The sequence below is a fragment of the Nipponia nippon genome, unplaced genomic scaffold, assembly GCF_047370975.1.
Source record: "Nipponia nippon isolate SJK-2023a ecotype South Korea unplaced genomic scaffold, ASM4737097v1 scaffold_13, whole genome shotgun sequence".
Classification (NCBI taxonomy): Eukaryota; Metazoa; Chordata; class Aves; order Pelecaniformes; family Threskiornithidae; genus Nipponia; species Nipponia nippon.
In genome coordinates this window covers 10,169,245-10,193,146 of record NW_028262324.1, presented here as the reverse complement: position 1 = coordinate 10,193,146, position 23,902 = coordinate 10,169,245, and the positions used below count along the sequence as shown (strand labels likewise).

The window sequence follows — 23,902 nt, the reverse complement described above, 5'->3', positions numbered from 1 at the left end:
CCTCCCCGCGCCCGCTTGCATCGGGGTGGTAACGGAGGGGCAGCGCTGGGTTGTCACCGATGGTGGCATTAAGCTGTTTGCAAGAGGTAGGACACTTATATTTCGGGAAGGGGTCATCCTACAGCTGGGGGGGCTGCTTTCACACTCCCCCTCCCAGCTTTGCTTTTCCCCATATTGCTCAGCCCCTGGGGATGGATGGAGGTTGCAGATGTACCCCAAGATTTTTGTTCTTGTGAAGGAGAGGAAAAAAACCCTTACAAACAAACAAATGCAGCAGGGGGGGAATAAACGAAATAACGGGCTGGGGGTACCCCCTGGCTTGAACCAAACTCAATCTGTTCCGCCCAAGGGTGCTCAGCACCCGTCACCAAACCCACCTCGATTTAAACACAGATTTAAAAGCCACAACAACTAATTCGTTGTCCGCCCGTTGCCGCTGCACAGCGGGGATGGAGATGGAGGGGGGGACACCCACCGGCAGCGCTCCCGCAGCCCGGGCACAGCAGGGGACCCCGTGGGGCTCCTCTTATTGCCCCCAAATCGTGCGGAGCCCCGGTAGGGGCTGGGGGTCCCCCTCCCGCCCAGCCCGAACTGGAGGAGCTGCCCCCGACGGCAGCGGGCAGCTCCGCAATGCGGTACCGGGGGGAGGCTGGCACAAGCCGGGGAAAGGGGCTGCGGGCAGGAGGGGGTGATGCTCCTTCCCAGAGAAAACAGTATTTCGGGTGGTTTCCCGGGCAGCCTCCGGAAGGAAAGCGCAGGGGAGCTGTGGGGTTTATTCCGCGTGGGGACAGGGACGTGTGGCACCGTGGGTGGGTGTGGGGGCACCGTGGTGGGGCGCCTGCCCCCTGGATTAGCTGCGTTTCCCTCCTTGCTCGCCCCCTTTTCTAGGGGTATCCAGCTGTGCTCCATCCCCATCCTCATCCCCATCCTCATCTCCATCCCCATCCTCATCATCTTCATCCCCATCCCCATCCTCATCGTCTTCATACTCATCCCCATCCTCACCACTATCCCCATCCCCATCCTCATCATCTGCATGCCCATCCCCACCCCGGTGCAGGTGGCCCGTGATTGCCCGCCCCGCCGGCAGGCACCGGCACCAAAGCTGCCCTCGCCCCCGCCGCCCCCGGTTCCCCCCGCGCCCAGCCCGGGGCCGCGGCGGCGGCGCAGCGCCCTCGCCCGACGGCGCGGCACGGCCCGGAGCCATGGCATCTCCGCGCCCGGGATGCGGGGAGACAGCCCGGCCGGTGGACCTGGGCAAGGAGCTCCTCCTTCAGGGGTCCCTGCTGCTTTTTCTTCAGCCGTGAGCTCTCTGTTCCAGCTCTGTTTTCTCCCTAGGGTGCTGAGAAAGGACCAGCATGGGAGGAGATCCAGCCCATCCTCTCCTTGCCCTGTGTAGGGCTGAGATAACCCCTTGGATCCTGGGAGTTAAGTGGAGAGCTGAGGAGCCCTGGAAGGTTAACACGCTCTTCTGCACATCTGTGGGTTGCGTCTGCTTTGCACGCGGTGGTTTTAGGGTCCTTTTCTTTCTGCGTGCCCCATTCGGATTGCAGGAAGCAAAGGCACGCAGCCAGGACGGCTGCCATGCCGCAGCGGTAGCGCAGCTTGCTCGCCTCTCCTTGCGGGCAGCTGCCTGTGCGTGGCTGTGGGATGCTCACAGACTAACCTGTCCTGTCTCTGTGTTTTTCAGGGGCCAAAGGTTCTCTGGTTCAGGGCACAGGATAATGGAAACCGTTTTATGAAGCTTTAACTTGGCAGAGGTTTTAAACTTAATTCAGCATTTTTTTGTCCCCCTTGTGAACAGAAATGGCTCCTGCTTCAAGTGTATTTGGGGCTGTAAAGTGATTTGTGCCTTTTTTGCGACAGTAGGGGAAAGTCAGGGCAGCCGAGGGCTCCTTGCTCCCATCCCTCAGGGTGCAGACAGGGGAGCAGGAGCAGAGTGTGCCCCTTAGCAAGGGCACCTCAAATCCCCGTGTCCTGCCTAGGCACAGCCCCACTCAGCCCCTGCTTCCCAGGGAGCGGAGGTACCACCTGGCTGGAGGCATTTCTGCCTCCCCCGTGATGCCGGGGCTGACAGGGCATCTCAGCATCCAGCTCGCTGTAGTTTTCAGCTGTGGTAAAGCCAGCGATTATCCAGAGAGCCCCAACAGGCTTTGTCTCACTGTCAGTTCTGCTCAAGCGCTTTCCTCCGTGTTTCTGCCGGGTGCCGACGCACGCTTGCGGCTGATGTGCGACGAGCTTGCAAAACGAGCCCGCTCAGCAAGCTGGAGCGATAAGCCGAGGCTTTGTCCTCTAAACTTGTCCGTGGCTGGAATGAGCGCAGCTGGTGGTGCAACCCTTGTGACTTGGGCTTGAAATACAGGCAGCCCCCTCCAGCCTGCCGCAGCAGACATTTTGATGCTGTGCTGATGCTCGTGAAAGCGTACGTGAACCCAGCGTTGTGGGAGATGTGCAGCCTTTAAAGCAGGGGATGAAGCAGAGTGAGCAAAATAAAACCCAAAATAGCAGCAGGTTTAACTTGGACAAAGCAGAAATCTTCTGAAAAGCCAGCACGATGGCAAAGTCTGATCTCTGTTCCAAATGGCTTTTGTCTGCAGCTTCGTAGCTTCTGGTCATGTGCTGCAGCAATCCTTTAAATCTCCTCATTCTGAAAATGAGACAAACAAAGGCCCTCACTGCACTAGCAGGGAACAGATTTATTTCTCTCTCTGTGTCTTTACGGTTCCTCAAGTACAATAGGGACCTCTATTTGGGTTCATTCCCTGCAACATGAGGGTACTATCAAATCTCTGTTATCCTCATGCACCTGCATGGCTGTGCCACCCAACGGGACCGTCGGTGGGAGCTGGAGCGCGGCGAGGGCTGAGCCTGCTCCTCTCCACATGCTGCCGCTGGTGCTGGAGCTCACAGAGGGGCAGGTATGGCTCTGCCTTCTCCCCACGCACACGGAGCCGGAGACCTTGGCTGCGGTGGCAGCTGGCTGTCTTGGCCTCATGAGCCTTGGATGCTCCAAATCATGTATTCCAGACTGTTTCAGAAAATGCTTATTTTGATGGTGGCACCCGTGTTCTCCATCATCTGATTTTATACCTCTTTGTACCTGTCTGGGTATTCAAATCCTGCCTCAGCTCACCCTTTTGCTTTTGTAATGGCCTCCCCGTCCAGTGACCCTTTTTCTTTCTCCTCTCTGCTTTGGGATTCACAGCTGAGACGGGCACGTGCCGAGGGCGAGAGGTCAGTAGTTTGACAAACGCTTGAGGAATTGTGCTGCCATTCATGTTTTCTCAGAGCTGTGGGACCTATCAACCAACTACATTGTGGTCCGCTCCCACGAGAGGGGCAGGTGCAAAAGGGCTTTTGAGGGTGAAAGAAACCTTCCTGGGTAATCAGAAAATGTCTCCTGCATATGAATTTTGTATTTTGGGTGAGGAGCTGAAGGCTCCACCAGTGACCAGCAGTGACTCCAGCAGCACGCCTAACCATCAAACCGTTATTTGGGCACCCACCCATGCAGGGATGTGGTGACCACTGGTGCTGGGCACCTGCAGAGGGGAAGGGAGAGGAACAGGGAGCAAATGGGGGAGGGCATGAATGGAGGGCAGTAGATTTTGTCTCCAGGAGGGCTCCTCTGGCCTCAGCTCTGATGTGCCCATGGGGCTCGGTCCTCGTTGGCTGCTCAGGTGCTTGTTCCTGTGTACGTGTGGCCCAGGATGGGGAGCGTGGAGCCAGAGGAGGGTCACACAGGAGGCAGAAGTGGGGTTGTAGGACTGTCGCACCTGCGAAGTTCAGGCATGTAGAAGTCCCTGGTTCTCCTGCCCCGGACACAGTGCTGCCAAGGGACAAGGCTCCACCTTGCCCAGCTCCTTCCTTGCTGGCAAGCTCCGTGGATTGCTGGTGGATTGGCAATGGGTCATGTCCACATCCAGGAGGTCTTGCTGGCGTTTAGGAGGTGACCCATGCCTCATTACCTCTGCTAGGACTCGGCATGTGACCCGGCGCAGCCTCCGGCGAACAGAGCACTTTGTTCTGACCCTTTGCACTTCCCTGCCGGCGAGCTGCCCTCTAATCCCCCCCAAAGAGGGATTTTCCTCTCCCACCCTGGAGCCTGGGTCCCCTCGGAGAGCGGTGGCAGGGTAATCATTTACTTCCTGTCACAAGCCACTCCTTCGGACTTTTCCTTTGACCTTCAGACTGAATAGCCAAAATCAAAACAACGGGAGGGAGGTTCATGGTACATGTTGCTTTCTGCAGCTGGAGCGTGGCAGTGCCCGCCGGCCGTGCTGCGGGAGCCCAGGAGCCCAGCTCTCCGTGCTTCTGCAGGTAACACCAATTTACTTTCTCTGGGATGATCATGACTTTCCTTTTCTTAATGAGGTCCTGAACCTGTTTGGGAGAGGCAGAGGTTTTTGAGAAGGGTTTATCCTTTGCTGCCAGGGACCTGGCTGGCCCGTGTGAGAGCTGCTCCCCGGGGGCCTGGCTGAGGGACAGCAGCTGGAAGTGGAGGGGGCTTGAGTTCCAGCAGTGGGCTTGTTTCCCAGCTGTGGAAGAATCCAGAGAGGAGATGAGCAGCCTCCTTGCTCCCCCTGGAAATATGGTACCAGGTGGAGAGGTTTCTTGCATTAACTGTGCCTCCCCCAGGAAACTTCCATCACAAGGAGCTTCCATCACCCTGCTTGTGTCCGCAGTCCCACATCAGCTCCCCTCCCTGGGTGAGCTCCCGTGGGGAGCAGCCACAAGTTTTTCTGACCCTGGCTAATTTCAGGAGGTGGCAGATCAGCAGATCGGCTGGTGACCGACTGTGTGTGTCCCCATGTCCCTTGAGCCACCTGCACAGGGAAAGGAGGTTTGGGCTGGACTGGGCTTTTGCAGCCAGCACCAGAAGGGTGAGGTTTCTACCAGAAATTTCAGGTTGTTTTGGCTGTGGTCTCCCAGGCTGCGTCTCTGAGGCCAGGCTGGGCCTGGCGAAGCTCAGGGGTGCTGTGTCTGGCATCCCACTAACGGGGCATCCCTGACCCCCTCACTGGCAGGACAGGGAGGGCTGGTCCTGCTCAGTGCCAGAGCAGGGGAACAGAGATGGGCTCAGCAGATTTCAGCGCAGAGCTGCTGCTCTTGCACAGGGGCTCACGGGTCCTGACAATGCCTTGAGCAGCGCTTCGCCCAGTTTGGACTGGGCTGCCCACTGGATCCAGTATATATAGCTCTACTGGAGATGATCTCCGGCTGTGCCAGCACCAGTTGCTTCCCAGGTTTTGCATGTGGATAAAAAGGGGTGAAAACATGCATCCCCTGCAGTGGAGCTGGAGGTGGCAGCTCTCGGGGACAGGATGGGATGGGGACGGAGCAGGGCAGAGGAGAGGCATTCCCAGCGACACTTCGCCCACAAGCTTTCCTAACAAACCCAGCGCTGTGCCAGCAGCGAGGGGCCTGGTTTCAGGCAGTGCAGCTCTCCGAGCCGTCTTCAAGCTGCTAAGCCCTGCTCAATCCGGCTGGGAAACTGCCTCCCTGCCCTTGTCCCTGCCAGGCTGGTCACACTCAGGGCTTGAGCCATGGGTGGTGGCCCTGAGCATGCACCCTGCGTCAGGCTGACTGCGCTGCAGGAGAAAAGAGACCCTCATCCCCAAAAACCATTTTTTTTTAAAGAAAGGCTCTAAAACATAGGCTGTAATGGGTCCTGAAGTCCTGTCAGGGAGGAGAGGACAGCAAGCAGGAGAACTGCACCTTCCCCAAGGACAAGGCAGGCCAGCCAGAAGAGGAAGGGTCGCTTAGAGTCAAGATGCTTCCAACTTTGTGTTATTTATTCACCGAGACTGTGCCTACACGTAAAAAACACTTGGGAGCAAGAAAGTCCCAGCCAACTAATTTAATGGCAATAATAAGATCAGACATTTATTCCTCTGAAGATATAAAGGCTTTACAAGAGATCAGTAATATTCTGCCACGTTCGTATTTGTAGAAACGGAGGCACAGAAAGTTGCAAGAGTTGCTCAAACCCACTTTAGCTGGCCTTTGGAATAAAAATCTGATCCCAGGCAGCCTCCTCTTGCCTCCTTTCACCAAAACATGGGAAACTTCCCAGCATCCATGTGGGACTCCTTGGCAAATCCAAGGGCAATGCCTGAGGCAGAGCCCTGGCTTTTTGAAGCTAAAATAAAAATGTAGAGAGGGAAAAATACTTTTTAAGAAAAATATTTTGAAGAATGCCAGTGGCCACCAATAGCCTATTTAGTCTTTCATGAATCCTCTTAAGATGAAGAAATAGGCTCTGACCTTTTAAAGAATATCCTATCCTATCCTATCCTATCCTATCCTATCCTATCCTATCCTATCCTATCCTATCCTAACCTATCCTATCTTATCCTAACCTATTCTATTCCTTACCCAGCAGAGATAACTGAGTAGCCAAACATTTCAGGTCACCTTTCACTGCAGGTCAATGAAAACTTGCTTTGTGATCTCTAGAGAAATATTTGTTTGACTCTTATCTGGACCCTTCCCTGCAATTCCGATTGCTCAGGACTGTGTGGTTCTACTTCAGTGATACTTTTATGATCATGGTTATGCATATTGCTAGATAGGGAGATTAAGATAGTACACCTTTCCCTATAAAATAGCGTATGTGCATAGTGTATAAAATATTGTAAGAGAGAGAGGGGTACTTGTCTGCGTATAGAGACAACGGGCTGGACCTGTTGTCTGCTGGACACGTCCTGCCCCGGAGAAGCTGCAGAGGTGGCTTCCCCGGGGTGAGTGGCACAGGCCAGGGCTGGCCCCCGGGAGGGAGCAGGCTCAGCTGTGGAGGAGAACACAGCCCTCGACCCCTCATAGGGCTTGGGGAAGTGAAGGCAGCTTTCCTCCCTCGGGGGGAAAAGGAAAATGTTACCAAGCACAGGCAATATCTGGAGGCTCTGAGCTGTGCCAGCGCAGCTGAAAAAAAATCACCTTTCTGTGGCCAGGGCTTGCTCCCACCACAGTCTGACCAAGTCCAGCCCAGGCAGGAGACGTGCACAGAAGGGGTTAAATTGCCTGTGAGCTGCTCATCACCTCTGAACGCAGGTCCAGCCAGAGGTTCTCCTGGCATAGGTGTGCTCTCTGGAGGGCAGGGAAACACCATCCCTGCACAGAAGACCAGAAAACCCAACATTGACACCAGCAGGTCTCTGGTTTTACTAGAATTGTTTAATTTTGTTTAGGAGCCTGCAGATGCTGGGCAGGGGAATGGGCCAAGGCCAGTCCCGGTGTAAGGGGTGCATGGCCACACCTGCAGCACCTGTAGGGATGCGTGCCTGCCTGCCTATTTAATGTATGTGTCCTGCAAGTGCTCCCACATCCAGCAGCCCCTTCAGCGTGGCACTAATATGCCCTGTCATGGGCAAGAGGCAGCGCTGGGCAAGGGGCGAGAGCTGCTGCAGGCTGCTGCTGGCCGTGGCCACACAGGGGCAGGGCAAGGGGGAAAGTCTCACCTCTTGCATGTAGGGAGGGCTGCCCGGGTGGGCAGCCCGCTGGAGGCTAACGCTGCTCACCTCTACCTGTCCCACTCATGTCCTCCATCATGGGGACAACCGCTTGCCCAGGACACCTCTCGAGGCAGAGTCATGGGGCTCTCCAGGGCAAAGCCCTCTGCAGCTGCCCCAGGCCTCCGATGTTGAATCCCCAAGTGAGGATCTGCCCTGTGCTGGGGATTTACTGGTGGTCTGTGTTCCCCCATGCTTCCAGGGAGTGTATTCTCCTGTGCCAGGGAGCCATCAGTCCCAGGGCAGTCACCCCAGGCACAGGGAGGACAAATCGAGTCTCAGCACCTCAAAAGTATCAAACAACAAAATCCTTTCCCGAGAGCAGAAATCTGTGAATTTAACCGTTGTAGGGTAAACAACTTCTGTTGTACAGAAGTCAAACAGCCAACCAGTACCACCCAGCTCTCTTCCAGTGCCCTCCATCTGCCAGTCCCAAAGCACTTTCCGGAGGAGTGCAAAGAGAGGGACACCGGAGCGGTGGCAGAGCCCGGAGTGACCCGAGCACCCCAATCCCCACCAGACCGAGCACCAGTGGGTGCTGGCCAGCCGAGGGTCAGGGAGCTGGCCCCACGTCCCAGAGCCGTGCCCGGCTGGCGGGCAGCCAGTGCTGCACCCGAGGGCTTGTTTCTCCTCTTACTCCTGTGCCCTTCGCCTTTGCAGCTGGAGAATCATCTGCGTGCTCTGCTTCCCGAGGACGCCTGGTGCCGGTCGCTGAACTCCTGCCCCAGCCGTAAGCAGAGGGGACTATTTCGGCTGGCTTTATGTACGTGGCCTCGATGGAGCCCTCCTCCACTGCCCTGGGGAAGACGAAGGGTAATGCTTCTGGCTGGTATGGTGTCACTAACCCTCCAGGGATGGTGAGGGCATGGAGGAGGCTTCCCCACGGAGGTCTCACACCGGGTGGGTGCAGCTGGCAGAGCCCCATTGCACGCCCTCCAGGTGGGCTCCAACCTGGCTTGTGCCACAGCCCAGCCTCGCAGGCACGGGCGGCTGGGGCTAACCCTTCCCAGCAAGGGCTGCACGGCGCCCGGCTCCCCTGGGACCGTGGGGGGCCCAGGAGGTGGTTGTGTGCAAGGGGGGCGGCAGCTTCACATCACACGCCTGGCCCTGAGTTACAGCCAGTGCGTGCACAGCCCTTGAGTGCCAGCCACCCTTCCAAACGGGGGGGCAGGATGGACAACACCAAGCAACCGTTGCTTTGGCCATCAGTAACTATTAGCATTGCTGGCCACACTCCAGATTAGATATTTTATGCATTTTAGCTCGTAAAAATTTTTCCTTCCAAGATCCTTCTGCTTTCTCTTCTTTGGATAGAAAATGGGTTTTTAATTAAAGATGCCTTTCTGTGGAAAGTAAAATCAAGTAGATTTTGGTGATAATACCAAGGTTTTTACTGAAAGAAACAAAAGCAGAAGATATTTATTTGAAACTGTAAGTTAGCTGCTGAAAGTATTCTGAAACTTGACCACTTCAATGCAGGTAGGGGCAAAACCAGGGAAAATAAAAACCTAACAGGAGATATTTTTAAAAGCTGACAATGCTAATAGCTTGAGGATGTTGGCTGAGCAAAAAATTCAGGCTTTGACCTGAGAGAGAAGGATATTTCAAGCAACACGCTGCTTCCCCTCTCTTGTTACACATGGCAATGAGCATATGGGATGTTTCAGATGTTTTCCTCCTGGTAGCTGTAGTCTGGGGTTAGGGACCTGTCCCAGAGGAACCAGCCCCTCTGTTCCCCCAGGGAAGCTGGATTTTCTCCTGCTGCAGCTGCACACGGGAGATTTTATAGGAAACAGCAATGGAAGCAAAAATAGAATGCTTTATTTTTAATGAAGAGAGAGAGAAGACACCATCCCTCCTCTAATGTCGCCTTTTGCTCAGAGCTTAGTCTCTGGTCTCTCAAATCACTGCATGCTTCCGACACCAGGTTTTCCCCTCCACACATATTTATGTTTGCATTTAATACTGCTGCAAAGCGCCAGTCTGGCCGCCCTGGGCTGCAGTCTCCCCAGGTCAGTGGAGGACACTGGAAGGAGCAGCTTCTTCTGGGTTTAACCTGAACCCAATGACAGTTTTGACCTTCCTCCAGACCGCAGGGCAGTGGACAGATTTCCAGCTTACCACCCTGGGTAAACAATTGTTCTGAACACCTGAGATGCAGGTCAGGATGTAATTGGTTCCTACCCACCACCTGCAGCCCTCCCTCATCTAAACCTACCACCCCCACCCAAATGCTCACTCCTTGGATGTATCTAGCAGGTGTCTCTTCATTTTTTGCAGCTGATCAGCTTTTCCTGCTCTCTTTAAAGGGCTGCAGTGAACCAGTAGCAGTGGCATGATTGCACAAAGAGGGTTCATGGGCTAAATGAATTGCTGCAGGAACCAAAGCTACTCCCCTCTGAGTTTTAGGAAAGAGCCTTGGGCTTCTGGTCTGCCAGCGCAGTCGGCCGCAGGGTGGGCTGGTGCGGGGATGGGAAGTGCAGGGAATGAAGGATCTCTGTGCTCGCCGGCTGTGGACTGCTTCCCATGCTTCAGGACACAGCCTCTGCTGGTAGATGTGCTCCCAGGTGTGTTTAATGCTTTGTTCTCTGTTTTCATGGGATTTTTTTTTGCAAAATGCTGCTCGCTTTAGCCACTTACTGGTTTGTTGTTGGGGTTTTTTTTTTTGGTTTTTTTTACAGCTTTGCTTGTAGTTTTTCCTCTCAAATCTGGAGGGTTGTCTGTCTGTGGGCTCCAGCTTGCTCAGAGGCAGGGCTGCTTGGCTGGGGTTCCTGCTCTGGTTTGCAGTGTCCCTGGGGTGTAGGGTAAAGATGCCCAAGAGAAAATTGGACAAGCCAGGAGCTCTGCAGAGGGCAGCTAAGAAAGCTTCCCTAAGTGAAGAATTCCTTTAAAGTCTTTCCTAACCTCTTCCTGGACTTGCTGTGTTGTGTAGTGTCTCAATGGGAATGAAAGTGGAGCTCAGTGCTGGCCTGGAGCTATCTCTTAGATCTGTAGCAGGGGAAAGCTTGAGCTTTTTTTTTCACCAGTAAAAGCATGCATTTGCAGGAGTCCTCCTTCCTACCTCCCCCCGTGCTCCTTCTCTGAGCTGAAACTGGGGCATCTCCCCCTTATGCTGCATGCAGCCCCTTTGCTGGATGAAAGCTGTGGGCTCCCTTGGGTGCCCCTCTCTCAACCTCGCCCCTCCAAACCCTGTGCTTCTTCCCAAACATCGCCTGCTGTCCCAGTGACAGCCTGCCAGGCCTCCTTGCCTCTCCATGCTGGCAACTAGCCCTTCCCAGAGCGGGAGAGGACGAGGCACTTGCTCGGAGGGGTTTGCAATCTAGGTTAGGTAGGAAACGATGCCGAGAGCGGTGACATCAGGGAAGAGGGTGGGAGGCAGCTTGCAGATGACGAGACTATGAGGTTGCCTCTCCGTGCAAGGTACGCGTTGCATTAGTAATGTGTTTGTAGCAAATAATGCTGGGCTAGCATGGGAATGTGGGTCACTGCTGGCAGAACTGTTGAAGGAAGAGGGAGCTGCTCGTGCTGTGCTGGGAAGAAAACGTATGTTACTGAGGGATGTTTTGGAGGGGGGGAGATCTAGCTGCAGTAACTGCTCCAACTTGTAAGTAGCAGCTTTATGTTGTGTGAGCGGGTGCCTGCTGCCTGGGGGATGCCTCTGGCCTGGGCATTGGGGTGAAATGCTCTTTGAGGGGGGTGTGGGGTGCAGTGGTTTGTTCCTGGTGTATAATAGTTGCATCACATTGGGAAACTCCTAGATTTGCTTGCTGGTGCTCTCTGTGGCCCTGGCCATGCCTGGAGCATCCCTGCTGCCCCAGCAGGCACAAGGAGGGATGCAGCCGGGCATGTATAACCAAGGATTCCAGCGTATTTTCGTGACCTATTTCTGATTCTGTTGTTCAGTGTGTGTGCGCTCAGGAAATCTTTGTGCTTTAGGGGGAATAGGGTTTGTTAGTGATAAGGAAAAGCCTGTTTGACTGCTCAGGAGATTTAAACTAGAAACTAACCTGGCTTTGGAGGTGGACTCAGGCTGGGGAAGGGGGCTCTGAGCCTGAATAGAAAGTGATAGGGCGTGGGGATATACATGTCCTAAAAATTCGTGTGGTCCTTCAGTGCAGAAAGAGATACTCTTGCCTCAGAGCAGGTGTACTTAATGAAATAGCTTCATTGGAAAACACTGCCCTTGGTCAGCAGGGACTTGTTGAGTAGCTTCACTTCCAGCAAAGAAGCAGTGGAGCAGAATGGGGCCAGTGGAGGGAAGCATGAACGGGCTGCCAGGCTGTGGCCCTGAAAGAGCTGCACTGCCTTTGCTCAGCAGTGGTGCTTCTGCCTAGCTGCAGGTTTGTGGAGACCTTGCTAAAGCAGCCTTGGCCAAGCCCATCAGAGCAAGTCAGGAGCTTGTCCTGCATCCTGTGCTGCCAGCAAATACCTCTGAGCCAGATGGATATGTTTCCATGGCTTGCCCATGTGCTCCCCAAGATGCCCAAGCTGTGACATGCCCACCTGTGCCTGAAGGGAGTCTTATTTTCCCCTGAGTCTGGGATCAGAACAGTGTCTATGGCAGCAAGCTGACCCTGGGGCCAAAACCAAGCTTGTGAGGGTTCAGATTTGGAAGGCAGGGCTGATGTCCCTCTGCTCTGACCATGATATCTGGCTGGTCTGTCAAGCCACCTGTGGGACCGACACAGCCCGAGGCAGGTGTTGGATGACATTCAGTAGACCTCGGTGAGGCCGGGAGAGCCAGACTGTCAGGGAAATAAGGACTATGCCCAGTGGGAGGAGGTGGGGTTTGATCCATCTGGGTGCTGCTTGCATGCTGTCCCTAACTGGTGGGTGCCTGCTGCAGGGCAAAGTATTGGACAAGGTCAGGGTCTTGGACCAGCCTGATGTTGTAAGCTCACTCACTGAATGGTTTGTGGGTTTTTCTTTAAATACCTGCTTTCTCCTCCCTGTCCATTCAGAGACTCTAAAACCACAACCTGGTTTTTTGGCTCCTCATCATGTCTGCCCCCAGGTCCCAGAACTGCTGGTGGTGCCTGGTTCAGTGGCTCTCTGGAGTGTGCAGGTCCCTCCATCTGGCAGATCCCCAGACCTGTGCAGGAAGGGCTTTGTAAATGGGCTTGTGTTTACCTCAAAACTTGTTGTTGTCCTACAGACTCCTTGCCCAGGGAGATGGGCTTTGGCAGCTGGTGCTGCCAAGTCCTTGGTCCATAGAAGAGCTATTCTAGGATGAAAACTTGCTCATGTCTACAAAGGCACCTTTTCTAGTGTGTGTGTAGGTTTCTGTGAATGTTTTGATTCTTTCTCTTTCCTTCAGTAGCAAAGCTAAGGCTGAGCCAGGGAGTAAAACTGAGTCTTGGAATATTTTTGTTATCTACTCCTAAGCAAAACAAGGAACTCCTCCATACAGGTTGCGCTTCTTAGGCTTGTCCCTTGCTCAGCCTGTGCTGGGAGGAGCAGGCTCAGGACTTTGCCTCTCTGTGAAGGGAGAGGTGATGAGGGGTGGTGGCAATAGCCTGCATGGCTGAGCAGCAGGGATGTTCCGTGGTGGGAATCCCAGCTTCTGGCACTGGCTGCGTGTCCTTGGGCAAGTCACTTGCTGCAATGTGTGTGTGCTGGCTTACCTCCTGCAGGGCCCTGAAAGGTTTCATTCATGTCCCTAATTACTCACAGAATCCTGAATGAAAGGGGCAGTGGATGTGCCAAGTGCATGACGTATCCCAGTACAACATCGTCCTTGTGAGCACTCTCCTTGTCCCTCCTGGGGACCCAGGGGTGGCTCAGGGAGGCATGATGGTGGTGCTTTAGCCCGAGTCCCCTCTGCCGTGGGAGGGAGTGTCTGTTTTGTGGCACTTCTCCCCGTCTTGTGAGCTATCGAGGGCTCCTGGCTGGGGTGGGAGGGGAGCTGTCCTGGTTCCTATAATTTCCTGGTTATTTTGGTATGTGGGTGGAAGGGGGAGGAGGGTGGCTGTGGAGAGAAGAGCAAGGTCAGTGAAGAACAAACATGCCTCTGTGCACTTGTGATCACACCGCCAGCTAATCGGCTTCGGTGCTCCAACTTTCCTCACAGAACTCATCAAGCACAGCCGCGAGAGGATAGGACAAACCATCAAGGCCTCCAGCTCCAGGCTCTGCTCGTAGTGAGTATGAAAGCCTCCCAGTGGGATGAGAGCCCTTTAAAAGCTCAGCCTGATAACCCCCACGCCAGCTCGGCGGTGAATGGAGCTGGCTGGCACCGGCCAGATGTGGGCAGTCCCGGGGACAGCTGCCAGCATCCGCTGCCGCCCAGCATCTTCTGCCATGGTCAGCTCGGCCATGGAGGAGGGTGGCTCTGGGATGGCCGTGGGTCTGTGCCTGGTGGTGCGTGGGGGCGGAGAGGGGAAGCACCCACAGGTGAGATGTGGGGAGGCCGGTGGGATCTTCGGGTCCCCTTTTTGGAAGGGGCAGGGTGGAGGGTGGCTGGGGGGGGTGGAAGCCTTCAGAGCCTCCCTGGGGTATATGAGAGCTTGGTGGGGCTGAGCAGGAATGGACAAAGCTTTCTGGGGCAGGGGAGAAAAGAGAAGCTCTGTACCTTTCTCATCTCTTTAATGCTGGCTTTTGCAAGGGGTGTGGGGGAACCCTTAAAACCAAGGGGAGGAATCCCTGGGGTGGCAGGACCTGTCCTTCCCCAGTGATGCTTGAGCAGGGTGGGTCTGAACCAACAAATGCTGTTCAAGTCCAACTTCTCCAGCCCCAGCAGCAGCTGCACTGGATGATGACAGCCCTGTGCTTTAATGTCTCTGCTCACTGAGCCTGCCCTGCCACAGCCAGCCCCTCTTCCCTGCTGTGTCAACAGCCCCTAACTGTACTGGTCTGCACTGGCCTGGGGGAATGGCCTCTAAGTGATGCCAGCCCATCTGGACTTGCCTGGCTGCCCTGTGGGGACGCTCCCTGGGTGGCAGAGCTGGGTGCTGCAGCATCCCTGTGTGGTGGGGTGGGAGCTGCATCTGCCTCGAGGGGTCTGGCTATGGCCAGGAGGGCTGCGACCTTGTCTGGCCCTGATGCTGTGTTGCTGTCTGAGCTGTGCTGGTCATCTTGTGTTGGTGCCCTGACCAGTTTCTGCTATTTCAAATTAAGGGCTAACTGTGGCATTTAATATGCTTGTGCTTGTTCAAATCACTTGTGCACCCAGGAACGTTTTTTTTTCCCCATCTTCTGCTGGTATGCACCCTCTGTCCCCTGCCTCCCCCAGTGCATATGCACCCCTACCCCTTGGGAGTAGCAGTGCTACCAAGGGAGCAGCTGGGGAGCTCAGCTGAGGTCTCCTATGAGGATGCACTGGGCTCTGTGCTGGTCCCTGGCAAGTTGATGGTGTGAAGGTGTTTTTCTTGGATTTTGTTTTCAATACTGGGTTCTTCTTTTTCCCAAGTGCTGAACGAGTTGCTTTTTTAATGGATCGTTCTCGGAGCCCGGACAAAAGCACCCAGGTGAGATCATGGCTCTGAGACAGCAAGTCCTCACCATTAGGATGAAGAGAGGGGCTGGTTCCTGTAGGAGAAGGGCAAGGAGGAGAGCCTGTGCTAGCCTGCTGGGAGGCTTACTGTTGCCTTGTCCCTGTGGGTGAGAAAAAGGAGAACAGAGAGGCCCTATATGTCCAAAAGGGTAAGGCATAATGCTCCCAGGGTCTGGGGAGGGGAAGATTCCTCAGGAGCAGGAACAGGAGGAAGACTGTGTGTATGTATGTACCTCCTTGTCACGAGGAGGAGGGCTGAGCATCTTTGTGGTTCTAGGTGTGTGTAAGGTCACTTCCAAAGCTCCAGACTTGGCAGTTTTGGGGGTTAACGGAGTGGGCAGAGGGCTGTAGAGCTGGGGGGGAGGTGCTGATGTCCTGCTGCAGAAGTGCTCCTCTGTCTCAGAGCTGTCCACAGGGCTTCTTGCCTAGCACAGGCAGTGGGGAGAGCCTTGTCTGTGTGCTGTGGGGAGCAACTGAGCCATGCGGTGCCTTTCTTCTGTGGCAGCACAGCAGATCTTGAAAGCCTCAAGTCAGGAGCCAAGCAGTCTCTTAGTAGTCCTTTTTTGTGCAAGTATGGGATGAGACTGTACCTTAGTACAGCCTCCAGCCATACTGTTGCTTTAGTGCATAGCTCTGTTCTCTCTTTCCCCATCACTTAGTTTACCAAGGCATCCACTGTGTCTTTTGCTGAGGGTGTTTCTCAAAGGCTCTGGGCAGTGGATGCTGTATTGAGGAAGAGAAAGCACAACCTGTAGCATGGTCCTTGTGACTAATATTACTGTTACCCTTTCTAGCCTCCAACACCAACTGACAACATCAACCTTGGACCTTCTGCTAACCCAAAGTAAGCTCCCTGCAAAAGCCAGGTAGGGTGTGGAGTGTGCAGTGAAGAGATCTGGCAGTTGGTCCCTGTGTCTCACATGGGTGGTGTCTGCAAAAGTCCTAACAATTACATTACTTGGCCTTTAACACCACGTGTATCACCAATGCACCAGCTTTGAAGACATTCAGCTATAGCTGGTCCCTGTTATCATAATCATCCTCTCCTGTCCATGTCTGCAGCCCCTTGCCCCATCTCCCTTGAGAGTTAGTAAGGGAAGAGCTTTCTCATCACTGCTGGCTCCCTGACTATCTTTCTCTAGAAATGGGGATAAACTGTGCCCCCTGTGAAGGTGCCACTTGGTCCTGACAGGTGCTTTCTCCTGCTGCTGTGTTCAGCAGGTGGGCTGCTGAGGATTGCTCATCCTCTGCTGGGCGCACCGAAATACACGGTGCGAATCCCCTGCTTGCTGACAGCTGGCTGGGAATGAGGGTCACTTGTCCAGTGCCCTTTAATCCCTTTCACAAACACTGGTGTTTCCCAGAAGGAGCTCTGTTTTGATTGTAGTGTTGCTGTTGCACGTTTCTCTCCCAGAAACATTAACTTGCTTCATTCTTGCCCAACAGTGCCAAGCCAACAGACTTTGATTTCCTGAAGGTTATTGGCAAAGGAAGCTTTGGAAAAGTAAGTGGATTTGTGCAGGTGGGCTGTAGCTCTTTAGAGGCAGCTTGGAAAGGGACTTCCTTGCTGAAGGAGTTTCTAGCTGTGTCCTTTGCTTGCACCTCTCCAGAGGAGTTTGGCCTGAGTGGGACTGAGACCAGATGAGAACTGGGATAGGGTTTTCATTGTCCATTCTTGCTTTGAGCTGTCCTGCAGCCTCTCTAAGGACAGAAGTGTGAGGTGTTTCGTGCTCAGGGTGGTGATGGTGAGGAGCAGTACTTGATTCAAAATAAGCCTCAGACTTACTCAGCTAGCAAAAGATCTCTAGACAAATCTGTACCTTGTGAGATAGCAAGGATCCACTTTAAATGGGACTATCCCCAAATGCTCCAAAACTACTTTCTATTGAGTGTGTAAGAGATGTATATGAAGATGTTGTGTGCCTTTTTCTGGCAATGAGAAAGTGCTGGAAGTCAGTGGGCTGGAGCTTGATCTTCAAAACTTTGTACCTGACCCTCTGAAGCTGTACTCTTCTGAGTGATTATACACAGAGTGGGCAGTGAGGAAACACTAACTAAGTGGCAGAAGGTGAGACTGACACCTGTGACCAGGACCTTCTGTTGCAGGTTCTCCTGGCCAAACGCAAGTGTGATGGGACGTTTTATGCTGTGAAAGTCTTGCATAAGAAAACTATCCTAAAGAAAAAAGAGGTATGTCTGCTCTCCTTGGCTACTTCCGCTAATAGTGGTCAGTGGATGAGCAATCCTGGTAATGCAATTGAGGTATCTTGTAGCTGAGTGAGCATTCACATAGATAAGTCACATGTTAAACATAGATTTCTTGATGCAGTGGGAAAATGGAGAAGAACTGACATGAATCAGGTTAGAGAGGAGGGAGTGGTTCCCTTTCTGGGACTGGAGATGACCCGCTAGAACTCCCAGCTTCTACTTGTTTTCAAAACAGCAGTGAGCCCCTACATCGGACTGGACTGGACTTGACTGTTGCCTGAAACTCTAATGCCTTGCCTGCTTTTTGATAGCAAAACCACATCATGGCAGAGCGCAACGTGCTCCTGAAAAATGTCAAGCACCCCTTCCTTGTTGGACTCCATTACTCCTTCCAGACCTCGGAGAAGCTTTACTTTGTGCTTGACTATGTAAACGGGGGAGAGGTGAGTGCACATACAGGCTTTATTTTAATCCTCTATTTGGTCCTTCCCAAATGTGCTGCTGTATTGCCTAAACCTCTTTTTTTTGTCAGAAGATAATGATGTTGAAGTATAATGTTGCCTTGACTGCTGGCAAGGACCAGCTAGGAGTGGCTGGCATGCTATCTCACCTGTAAGTTCAGTGAAGATCTTGCTGGATATGACCCATGTGAGATAATTCCCAAGACAAGGACACTGAGAAAAACATGTGCTAGGGGCATTTTAAAATTCTATGGAGAATATGGGAAATGCTGACATGGCTGGCCTTTATGCAAAACCCGCTTGTGGGCCAGCTCTGGATTCCAGTCTAGTGCTTGGGTGATTCCATTGCACCGTTAGACTTCTTTTTCTGTCCTGTAGAAGCTCCTCTTTCTTCAGCTGTCTTTTTCTGCGCTATCTGAAACTGCCTGGGTGATAGTGTTAATGTGGATGTCTTGTCCAAGTCTAATTCATATCGGGGATCTTAGTGGGTTCAGCTCTGTGCATGTACCACTCTTCATGGCCATACTACAGCCTGGGGATCGTAAAGCTTTCTAGCTTGCTAGATCAGCAGATGACCAGTTTTGGAGCAATGAATTGAGATGGTGACATAAGAGGACAAATTAAGCAATTTCTGGAAAGGTGTTTAGATTGTTTAAAGTCATTTGGTTTGGGTTGATTTGGTGCTGTTCACGTGCCACTTGCTGCAAATTGGTTTTTACTTAAGTAGCTGGCTTTCAGGCTTGCTCTGGATATCCTTCAGCTTTTTAAAGAATAAATGATCAGTGTTATGATCTGTTTGTAGCTCTTCTTCCACTTGCAAAGGGAGCGCTGCTTCCGCGAGCCCCGGGCCCGATTCTATGCTGCAGAAGTTGCTAGTGCAATTGGGTACCTGCATTCCTTAAACATCATTTACAGGTAAGGCACGTGTCCTGCCGGGGAGAGCCAGGGCACCGAGTCTGCCCAGCCAGGCTGTGTGCAGTGCTGGGGAGGGAAAAGACTTCTGGGGCCATGCAAAATGCAGGGCTGGAGTAGCTGAAGAATCTCCTACCCTGGACAAGACAGTGCACTGCTGGCGTTTTACCCTGCAAGCGGGGTGCTGTCTGCACAGGACCTGATGGGCAAGAAATGCTCCCAGCCTGATAGTGTGACAGAGAATGGTTGAGTGAAAAGACCTAAAATAAACCTGGCACAAGAAAGAAGAAATTGTTTATTGGTGCCAATTTATGCATAGATATGCAGGTAAATGCAGGCTAACACCTGATCCTGTATGACAGCAGTCTTTCTCTGTTTGCATATGTTGTATGTTGCTACCCAACAGTGATAGGAATCTGCACTTTGGGAAGGTCTTGGTGAACTGGATTGTGGAGTCTTGTTAGCTCCTGTTCTTAGCTGATGCTGTTTCAGAGCAGGCTTTTCTAAACATCTGGCCAAATCTGCTCAAACAGCATTTTTTTGTCTTGCAGGGACTTAAAACCTGAGAACATCCTCCTGGATTGCCAGGTATATTCGCAGCTCATGCTGCCTTCCTTCTGGCTTTAAGAGCATCAGGACCATAAACAGAGGGCTATGGCTCTGCAAGCTGGGCTATGGCTCACTTTGTTGCATGGATTTTGCATGTATGCACAACTGCATTTCTATGCAGATCCTGGAAGAGGGAGTGAGCCTGCCCTCGGCAGAACTGCACACTTGGGGCCCTCTCAGCTCATTCCCAGAAGCTGGGACCTGACTTGTGGGCAGGGATCAGAGTGCTAAGAGCAAGTCACTGCTGCTACTCTGGTGGTGACTGCTATATGGACTGGCTTTGGGATAAAGCAGTGGCAAAGCACAGCAGCACTGGATCTCTTCATAGCTACGTAGCTGTAGACAAATTTTAAAAAAAAAAAAAAGCTAGACACTACTTTCTTTATAGGCTCCTGTACTTGTACTATAGGATGTCCAGAGGGTGAGGGAGGGGAAGTGGATAAACAGTGGAGAACTAAAACATACATGAGATGCGATCTGAAGGCCAATGCTTGGAAATCCTGTCTCTGCTTTAGAAAGAGGTGGCCAAGCTGAAATTTTCCTGTCTTCTTTAGGGACACATAGTACTGACAGACTTTGGACTGTGCAAAGAGGGAATGGAGCAAGAGGAGACAACTTCTACTTTTTGTGGCACTCCCGAGGTACAGCATGTGCTGGGGTTTCACTGTGACCTGGACACTGAAAGCCTTCAGAGACTTGCTGCTCTGGGTCTCAGACTTGCATGGGTGCTCAGCATCTCAAAATATGGGCTCTGAATTGGACTGTCTTGGGCTTTTTGAGGCTGTCAGCCTGAAGTTGGAGTTCAGATAAGGTCTTTTCTACTCAGCAGAGACAGTTTTACCTGTAACAGCTGATTAGTACTCTAAACTTGCTGTGGTATCAGAGGCAGGGATCCCTGCCCTCAGAAATGACCGGTCTTGTGAAACTGGGGCTGCCCCAGGTGGCTGTGGAAACAACCTTGACCCTGGGAGCCCGTGAGCAGGCTGTTTACCTGCTCTGATAGCCTGCAGCTGCAGAACAGGGAGCCTGCTGGTACTGACATTCACAGGACCTTGCTGTGCCCTTCTACATGGCCTTGGTATGCAGGAGCTGCAACACACCCTGTGCAGAGGAGAGGACCGGGCTCTCTGGAATGTGAACACCGCTTGGAGAGGAAATGCCTGGTCTCCAATGCACCTCAGATAGGTTTTGCTAAAAAAAAAAAAAATCTCCAATTTGGCTTCTTGGAGGCTTTATTTCCTGCCCCTTACTGAGCTGGGGATTTTGGTAGCACTTTGGCCTGGGTAATACACCTGTCCTGCTGCCCTTCCTCAGATAGCTTGAAGAAGGGTCTGCAAACAAGGTACCTTTCTGTATTCAAGCTCAGTAGAAGTGGGCAGGAATTTCCTGGTGGTAGCCCTTGGCTTTCAGTGGGGACCCAGTTATGCAATAGTACAGCATGAACCAAGCAGGAATGTTTGAGCTTTGTTTTGTGGGTTTTGGTGTGTTGTTTTGGTTTGGTGTTTTTTTCTTCCCCAGCCCTAGATAGGGAGCCTGATAGCACACACGGATAATCCTGTGTGAGACCAGGTTTGATGTGCTGCTTGTTCTGCAGGCTGCTTGAGTTCTTCCCAGTTGCTCCTTGGTGGTGGTTATTGGTAGTTTTGCTGATTTGAACAGGCTTAATGGGACTGAAAACTGCAGCTTTCTAAAAACTATGAGCCTCGAAGAGGCTCAATGTGTCAGTGCAGGACAGGTGTGCAGCAAATCCTTGTGCAGCCCTCTCTAGGAGGAGAACCTTGTGTAGCCCAGAAAAACACTTTTGGTAGGTATCTTTCAAACCCTTTGCTCTGAAGCAAGTGGAGACTATCAAAGCATAGTAAGAAATGCACGTGTGTGCTTATTATGCATTTGCTTAGCTTGAACTGCAGCCAGGTTTGCACTTATGAGGTGCAAAGCCCTTCCTTTATAATTTGACTCAAATATTTACTTCTGACTCTTCCTAGTACTTGGCTCCCGAGGTGCTAAAGAAGCAGCCGTATGACAGGACAGTAGACTGGTGGTGCCTGGGAGCCGTCCTCTATGAGATGCTGTTTGGACTGGTAAGTTTGCAAGCTGTCTGTCTATGTGGAAAACTTATTTTTGAAAACTTTGTGAGGTTGGTCTGGTGTTTACACGGTACCTGACACAGGCAATGGAATCCTGAACTAGATGACCTGTTTCAATCATACCATTGCCCTTTGAACAGAGAGGTATTTGTTTGATATGAGATATGGCAGGTCTCCCTCACTACTTGCTGTAGGACTCACTGCGACCTGCAATTTGTGGTTCCTTATAGTAGCTCATGTTTTACCTGGCTGCTTCTCTTCTCTTTCAAATTAGCCTCCTTTTTACAGCCGGGATGTCTCTCAAATGTATGACAACATTCTGCACAAGCCACTCCAGATCCAAGGAAGCAAGACTGTGGCAGCTTGTGACATCCTCCAGGGACTTCTCCACAAGGACCAGAAGAGGAGGCTGGGTGCTAAGACAGACTTTGTAGGTTGCCTCCATTAGGATCAGGAGGGAGGATGGATAGGAAACCTTTCTAGTCTGAACCTTTCCTTTGTGATAACAGCACTGCCTTGGAAAAAGCTTTCCACCCAGGCTGATGTCTCTTCAGCCTCCTAAAAGAGGCATATGGGGTTGACTTGGATTTCCAAAGGGAAAGGTGTGGTGGCAAGCTACGACATCAACGTGTGATGGTGTCGTCTCCCTTCAAGGGATTACTGGACCATGACTCTCATGTATTAAGGATTTGCTACATAGGCCCTACATGGATATGTGGTAGCTCCAAGTCTTGCTTCAGCCACTTAATGCTATGAAACCAGCTGGCAGGTGCTGGAAAAGGAGGGTTGGCAGAAGAGTGACACTTTTCCCCCCACTTTCCATGCAGCTTGAGATAAAGAACCACGTATTCTTCAGCCCAATAAACTGGGACGACTTGTACCACAAGAGGATTACCCCTCCATTTAACCCCAATGTGGTAAGTAGGTATTTCTGTTGGTGTCCGTTATATAGTGGTACAAAAGGAATCCTCTCCAGATGTCTTATGCTGACACCGAGGGGTGCTGAAGTGCAGGTTAGGAACTGCAGATGCAGTGGTGATGATACTTTTGGAAGAGCAGCTGTGTTAGACTGTCTGAACACAAGCGGTTTGTTGCAGGCCGCTGACCTGAAATGACTGTGTGTGTCTCTGCTCCTTGGCTTAGGCTGGTCCAGCTGATCTGCGACACTTTGATCCAGAGTTCACCCAAGAAGCGATCTCCACCTCCATCACACACACGCCTGACCTAGCAGCCAGCAGCTCCAGTGCCTCGGATGCCTTTTTAGGATTTTCTTATGCACCAACTGAAGAGGGCATCTAGGTTTTATAAAGGCTTTGAGAAGCCAGATTTTAACTGAATGGGTTTTATGTTTGTGGTTTGTTTTTTTTTTTTTTCCTGAAAGGATTGGTACTGTCCTTTGCTCCTGGTTTAAGGAAATTGGGACTAATACACTAACTGGCTGGGATGGAACAGAGCTCTTAACGCTTGCTGTTTGGTGGATTTCCCTCTAAATGACTGTTCCGCTGGCATGGAAAGTGGGACACATTATTATTATTCTTCCCCCCGACTGTCTTGTGCTACTTGGCAGGATTGTATTCACTCTGTGGTTGTATTTATGGTTCAGGTATGCACCATCACTCACGTCAACAGCCATGTCCCTCTAACTGGCTGCTTTTTTTTTTTTTATTGTGGAGCTAACTCTGCCCAGTTATGTCCAACTGCCTTGCCCCCCCAATAGAGAGGCAAAACTCTTTGCACTACCAAGAGCAGTGGCTTCCTTCAAGTGGACTGTGCCACTTAAGCCACTCATCCTGGACTGAGCTGGGCTCAGAAACTGTTCATCAGTTACTGTTCTAAAGGCAGCTGCAGGTCTGCAAATCCTGAACTGCGCTGCGGCCTTTCATGCCAGCCAGTCCCTCTCCAGGGTGAGTGGATCATCTCTCTCTGGTCCAGGATTGGGATGCTGCTGAAGCAACAAGGAGGGTGTTATGGAGGAGCCAGTGTGTGTGTGGGGGGGGAAATCCTGGATAAAATGGGTGGGGAAGAGGCTGAGTTGCTTGGTAAAATAAAAATAACCTTATGGCCAAACCTGGGGTGGGGGGGTCCTTTCACAGCCTATGCTTGACTTGCCTGAGGCACACCAACACTACTGCAACGAGCACGATCTGGAGCACTGTGGAGCCTGGGGCAGCATGCAGCAAGGGGAGCCCGGCCCAGCGCTGCCCCCCACGCTGGGGCAGCCAGCGGTGCTGAGCCCTCGCAGGCAGGAGAGCCACAGCGGTCCTCCAGGCTCCAGCGCCATCTGAAAATGCCCATCACTGATGTAGAACAGTTAGTTATTATGCCTTAATTTAGAGGCTGGTATACTCATTGAATGTCACTTCCCACTTTTTTTAAAGTCCTTTTGTTGTTCTGTTGCTGTGGGGAGGGGAAGGGGGGCTAAGAGCTGCTCACTGCAACACAGGGATAAGCAAGGGCCTTTCTAAAAGTTGTGTGATGCTTGTGCTGTTGGGAAGCTTGTGCTGGAACAATTTTGTTTTTTTTTTTATTGGACTTATCTTGTACGTGTTGAAGTCATCAGAAACGTGACGTGGTTTATATTAAAGTGCATACACTGACGTGCTTCCCTCTCTGCCCTGTACG

At 52.3% G+C, this 23,902-nt stretch overlaps 1 protein-coding gene across 5 annotated transcripts; it reads left to right on the top strand.

The window, feature by feature from the left end:
- The first annotated feature begins 4,224 nt into the window (after nucleotides 1–4,224).
- SGK2 (serum/glucocorticoid regulated kinase 2) lies at nucleotides 4,225–23,877 on the top strand. 5 transcript variants are annotated; one of them, XM_087750238.1, is made up of 16 exons: nucleotides 4,225–4,320; nucleotides 8,172–8,324; nucleotides 9,821–10,078; nucleotides 13,582–13,651; nucleotides 14,920–14,977; nucleotides 15,798–15,847; nucleotides 16,450–16,507; nucleotides 17,110–17,193; nucleotides 17,523–17,654; nucleotides 18,475–18,587; nucleotides 19,136–19,172; nucleotides 19,748–19,834; nucleotides 21,179–21,274; nucleotides 21,555–21,710; nucleotides 22,108–22,197; nucleotides 22,424–23,877. In XM_087750238.1, exons 3-16 carry the CDS (start codon nucleotides 9,877–9,879, stop codon nucleotides 22,577–22,579), a joined length of 1,389 nt encoding a protein of 462 aa, XP_087606364.1. In that variant the 5' UTR covers nucleotides 4,225–4,320; nucleotides 8,172–8,324; nucleotides 9,821–9,876; the 3' UTR covers nucleotides 22,580–23,877. The 5 variants fall into 5 exon arrangements, with proteins under 5 accessions (XP_087606364.1, XP_087606367.1, XP_087606366.1 ...); XM_087750241.1 differs by lacking the exon at nucleotides 9,821–10,078 and having other exon boundaries at nucleotides 8,172–8,274; XM_087750240.1 differs by lacking the exon at nucleotides 9,821–10,078.
- The last annotated feature ends 25 nt before the right edge of the window (nucleotides 23,878–23,902 follow it).